We start from the raw sequence: 5,247 nt of genomic DNA, 5'->3' as shown, positions 1-5,247 counted from the left end.
CATCTCTTCCGACATCAATCTCCCCATCAAATCGGCGTCTTAAAGTTTGATGTCACTCCTCTCCCTATTTCCCTATTGCTGATCTAATTTATCTGAAGGACATACATACATAATCCTTGATCAATCATGCATGTTAAACAAGTTTTTTTCAGTCTATCTTTTTTTTTTTGCAAATTATGTATATACCTGAACTGGTCTCAATCAAATCTAGACGTATGTATATTTGCTTATAAGGGGTATGTAACATAGATCTAAACTATACAGCTGTTAAAGTTATTGATCGTGGGCGCCTGATCTTAGGTGATGAAAGGCGATCTCCAGCTAGCTCCCATTTGTATTTGTGAAATCCAGTCACTAATTGGTGGACCATTAGCGATGTCGTCGTCTATGGTGGTAATAAAAGTAAGATAACACCTTGATCCAACCATGCATACGAAGGCTGCCAGCATCTGTTTTTCACATTCATACGAACGCTAGTGTCGAGGGCGCATGATCTAGCTAGACACTGCCATTGTGGTTTGGTTTTCAATAGCTTGACAAAGTGGTCGCATAGGCCGAAAAGTTGTGATCAAAAGGTGCATCCTTTTTTGGGGCGTGATGATCTCTTCTCACTTTCTACGTGACGTTGCAAAACTATTGTAACACCATGAAATTATGCTCGCGGGGAGCCTTCCCTAGAAGCTTGAAACATCAAGAAGTCTTGCCGGAGAAAATTCTTTAGTTGTGTGTGCGTGATGGGTTGTTAACCATATGCGCCATCAATTGTAATTAATGAGCTATAGTTAATCTCGGTTGGGTAGCAAGGCACAATATAGCTTGATGAATTAAGTTAATTCATCGTCAACGATTCGATTCATCCCGGTGCCTTTGATGATTACTGGATCCGTACCGCTCCTCGTGGGATTAATCAGCTCAATAATGCCAGTAGTGGCCTAGACAAAAGGCAATCCAAGCACTCACATAATGGTCATACCTTTTCGTTCCTTGGACAGTTAGACAGAGTGCATCAGCGCAATATGGTTGGATGGATGGATGGAAGTCAAAGGAGCTAGTACAAGGGGCGGATGAAGGAGGAGTGAAACACCACCATTTTTGATGGATGGATGGATGTTGATCTAGGAAAGGGAAAGGGAACCAAATACTCCAGGCACCATTTTTGAATTCTAGAGGCATCATGCGAAGGAAAAATAATGTAAGGAGAGATAGTGAATTTTATTTTTGACATCAATGACCTTAATAAGTTTTTTTAGTGAACCTTAATAATTTTGTACTCCCTCCGTCCCAAAATTCTTGTCTTAGATTTGTCTAAATACGGATGTATCAAGTCATGTTTTAGTATTAGATACATCCGTATCTAGACGAATTTAAGATAAAAATTTTGGGATGGAGGGAGTACTAGCTTCAGTACAAAGTTAGTACAAAGGCGAGTCACTTATTTTGGGGCGGAGGGAGTAGTATGTAAGAATGACCTTGAGCAATGAGTTTTTTTTTTGAGACAATATTTTCATTTTTTTTTGAGAAACTGAGACCAATATTTTCAGCAATGAGAGTGATCTCGTTGGATGATCTGATCCGCGGGCCCATCATGCCGTGGGCTCATATGGTGGCCCATACCATAGGATGGCCCACGCAAAGATCGGCCAGGCCTGCCCGGAAATCTCGATTTGAGACACCCCTCGGCAAAAAAAAGAAAGTATTTCCCAAAGAAGAATCGGGAGAAGTGTCCGATGGAGAAAGACACGGCGACGGCGGCGACGGCGACAGCGGCGGCGAGGGTGTGCCGGCGGTGCAAGGCGAAGTACTCCCCGTCGGACAACACGCCGCGGTCCTGCAGGTTCCACCCCTCCTTCTTCGTCTGCCGCCGCCACGACGACCAGAAGAGGTAGCCACTCATCCCCACTCTTCCATCATCAATCCGCTAGATCTGAGCATGGCGACGCTGCTGTAGGTACTACGAGCTCAAAGACGGCGATCCTCCGTACGCCGCCAAGTTCTACGACTGCTGCGGCGCCGAGGACCCCGACGCCGCCGGCTGCGCCACCGGATTCCACCTCTCCTACGACGACCCCGAGTAAAGAAAGAGCCAACCAACAGTCGAGTACGCTTGCTTTGTTCCTCTCCTCTGAAGCGAACCCAGTGTTCTGTTACTTTGTACAGTCAGTAGAGCAAACACCCACCTGAATTGTGTGTATAAATCAGGGTTCAGAATAAAAATCCTATCCTGTAATACCAGTGTTGAGAATAAAATCGTCAGAATGAATTATGGCTGCGAGCAATAATTCAGACAAGGAGTATTTGCATTAATTTGGAACAAATTAGCTTGTCTCAACAAGTCTGAAACCTGTACAATGTCTCTCTAGTGAAGAGTGTAAAGCCTGTAGTACATTGTTACTCTAGTGAAGAAACTGCGCCACCGCCTTCCGCCTCTCCTACGACGACCCCGAGTAAAGAGCCAACCAACTAGTACTACGCTTACCTGTTCCTCTTCTGCCAGTGCCTCCTCTGTAACAAACACATTGTTCTATGTATCTAGTCTGTCACTCTCTACATTAAATGAAATACCGTGTAAGTGACCTCGATTGTTTGAAGAAATCAAATGGTTCAGTCGACATACTAAATCCTATCATGCAGTATTCTCACTTGTGGACTCTTTGCACAAACTTAATTGTGGCTCATTCAGGTAAGTTAGTCTGTAACTACATCTGAAACTGAAGTACTTGCGGCTGTACCCAGTATAGTGCATCGAGTGAAATAATCGACGAAGTAAAATCACTTGTGTTTGACACCGTTTGCGCATACTTAATTATGGCTGTAAAAAATCCTAGCCATATTTGAACAGACATGATGGGTTGGGTACAGAGCTTGAGAACAATTTGTGGCAAAACTAGTTTGTCTGAAAAACTCTGAACCCCTGGCATTGTTTCTCTAGGGAAGAAACTGTGTTTGTGCCCAGTATAGTGCAGCGAATGAAAGCGTCGAGCTTTGCTGTTGCCTGTGGCTACTCACCTTATACAGCTTTCGTGGCTTATAACAACTTCACACATTGACACACACACACACACACACACACCCGGAACAGGGGACTTGGTGCTGCCCCTGGCATTATTCATTGTGCATCAACTTACATATCCAAACCTTACTCTACAACATAATCCTCAAATTTATATATCTATGAAGAGTAAGAGTACTTAATAACAATGATACATGTAAAGCCACACACTCTACATAGTACTAAATGAAGAACCAGAGAGCTAGTTGTCATTCTCAGCTTCTGCAATTGTTTCTCTTGTCCAGGAAGCCCAGGTAACGACCACCAGCACATAGACCCAGTCATAGAACTTGTCACAGATGGAGTACCACTTAATTCTCCATTTCTTCTTGAACAAGAATGTGCAGAAGACTACCCAGAGGCCCATTACATACCCAGAACCCATAGCGATGAAAAACGATGCCACGTCGTTCAAATCTTCATGGTGTTCTTGAGTAGCTGGAACTGGCTCGGGCTGTGAACATTTCTGCGGGAGTGTAGGACCACAGAGGCCCGGATTGCCAATATAAATTTATTCAGGGTCCTCAAGTGTTTGCAGTTGATTCCTGATGGCACCTCTCCTTTCAGCTTGTTATAGGACAGGTTCAAGCGACTTAAAGACGTGAGACCCGACAAGCGTGAAGGGATGTCACCAGACAACTCATTATGTGATAGGTCGAGCGACTCTACTTGCGCCGACGAGCCAATACTCTCTGGAATTTTTCCAGCGAAGGTGTTCCATGATAAGTTCAGGTTCGTCAATTGGACAAGATAGCTGACTTCTTCGGGGATATCTCCAATGAGACTATTACACGATAAATCAAAATTCACGATATATATGATCTCTCCTGTATATAATCTATGTTCACCCTTCGTGAGTACCGTGAAATTCTCAGTATAGGTAAGACCAATTGGCCATCCATAGCCCAAAGCACCTTGAAATGCATCATAGTCTTCTGTCACTAGTATCATCCCTTTGTAATTAAAAATTGATTTTGGTATGCTCCCCGTTAGGTTATTGCAGGCAAGGTCCAAATACTGAAAATAAAGTAGTGTCGTAAGGTCCTACGACGACCCCGAGTAATGAGTCAACCAGCAACCAACTAGTACGCTTGCTTGTTCATCTCCTCTGAAGCAAACGCAGTGTTCTGTTACTTTGTACAGTTAGTAGAGCAAACACCCATCTGAATTGGGTGGTTCAGAATATAATCCTATTTCTTAATATCAGTGTTCAGAATGAATTATGGCTGCGAGCAATAATTCAGACAAGGGGCGTTGCATTAATTCAGAACAAATTTGCTTGTCTCCAGATGTCTGAAACCTGTACAAGAATGTTTCTCTAGTGAAGAAATTGCGTGTGCGTGCAGTATAGTGTGTCATGACTGAAAGGATAGAATCTTTCCTTTTGTGTTTGACAACCTTTGCACAGACTAAATTCTGGCCGTCAGAAATCCTAGTCCTGTTTGAATAAACATGATGAATTGGATTCAGAGCTAAGAATGGGATGTGGCAAGACAGTTTGTCTGAAGTTTAAACCATGTATAATATTTCTCCAGTGAAAAGTCTGAACCCTATGCATTGTTTCTCTAGTGAAGAAACTGTTAGAAATATAATTGTGTAGAGATAAGTGTAACTAGAGATAAGATAGGTTTAAACAATGTCTTGCATTGTACTCCAAGTCTCTCTCCCTATTGTACTTCTATATATACCCCTACGAGGGTTAGATCAATACAACATACAACAACACAATATTCATCCATCCTATATTTTCTACATGGTATCAGAGCGGTTTGTCCAACAACGCCGATCCTAGGTTCTTCCACCACCTCCGCAGCGCGCCGCCCCCGGGGAGATTAATCTTCTCTCCCCGGGGGCGTGGTACTCGATCGTCAAAGAGTCGATCAACTCCGTAGAATAGATCAATTCCTTAGATTAGATCAATTTATTTTTCGAAGTTTCTCAGATTGCTTTCTTTTAGCCAACAAATCTGACCACCCTCAAATCTGGTGAGAAATTGTACAAATCGGTGCAACTAGATCCACCGTTAGGCACATCTTCCTCGGCTCGGCGACCGCCTCTGGCCGACACCTCCCCGGCGCGATCTACATCAACACCACATACGCGCCATCAGCAGCCGGCCACGCATACGAGTGCGTCAACACCAGCCGGCGATATAAGTGCGATCCCATCTACGTCGACCCGCGCCGCCAGTACTCCTG

The 5,247-nt window shown here is 43.8% G+C and overlaps 1 protein-coding gene across 1 annotated transcript; it reads left to right on the top strand.

Moving 5' to 3' along the window:
- The first annotated feature begins 1,687 nt into the window (after window positions 1–1,687).
- Window positions 1,688–2,304, top strand: LOC119312995. Its single transcript, XM_037588797.1, has 2 exons — window positions 1,688–1,882; window positions 1,949–2,304. Exons 1-2 carry the CDS (start codon window positions 1,728–1,730, stop codon window positions 2,073–2,075), a joined length of 282 nt encoding a protein of 93 aa, XP_037444694.1. The 5' UTR covers window positions 1,688–1,727; the 3' UTR covers window positions 2,076–2,304.
- Window positions 2,305–5,247: the final 2,943 nt, after the last annotated feature.

This window comes from Triticum dicoccoides, chromosome 5B (assembly GCF_002162155.2).
Source record: "Triticum dicoccoides isolate Atlit2015 ecotype Zavitan chromosome 5B, WEW_v2.0, whole genome shotgun sequence".
Taxonomy (NCBI): domain Eukaryota; kingdom Viridiplantae; phylum Streptophyta; class Magnoliopsida; order Poales; family Poaceae; genus Triticum; species Triticum dicoccoides.
Note: the sequence above shows the minus strand (reverse complement) of the source record. Positions and strands in the feature narration are given on the sequence as shown.

What these genes read in the sequence shown, in the direction of transcription:
- LOC119312995 (XM_037588797.1), top strand. Translation starts at nt 1,728, where the DNA reads ATGGAGAAAGACACGGCGACGGCGGCGACGGCGACAGCGGCGGCGAGG. An exon ending in CGCCACGACGACCAGAAGAG is followed by an intron (nt 1,883 to 1,948) that starts GTAGCCACTCAT and finishes ACGCTGCTGTAG; the next exon opens with GTACTACGAGCTCAAAGACG.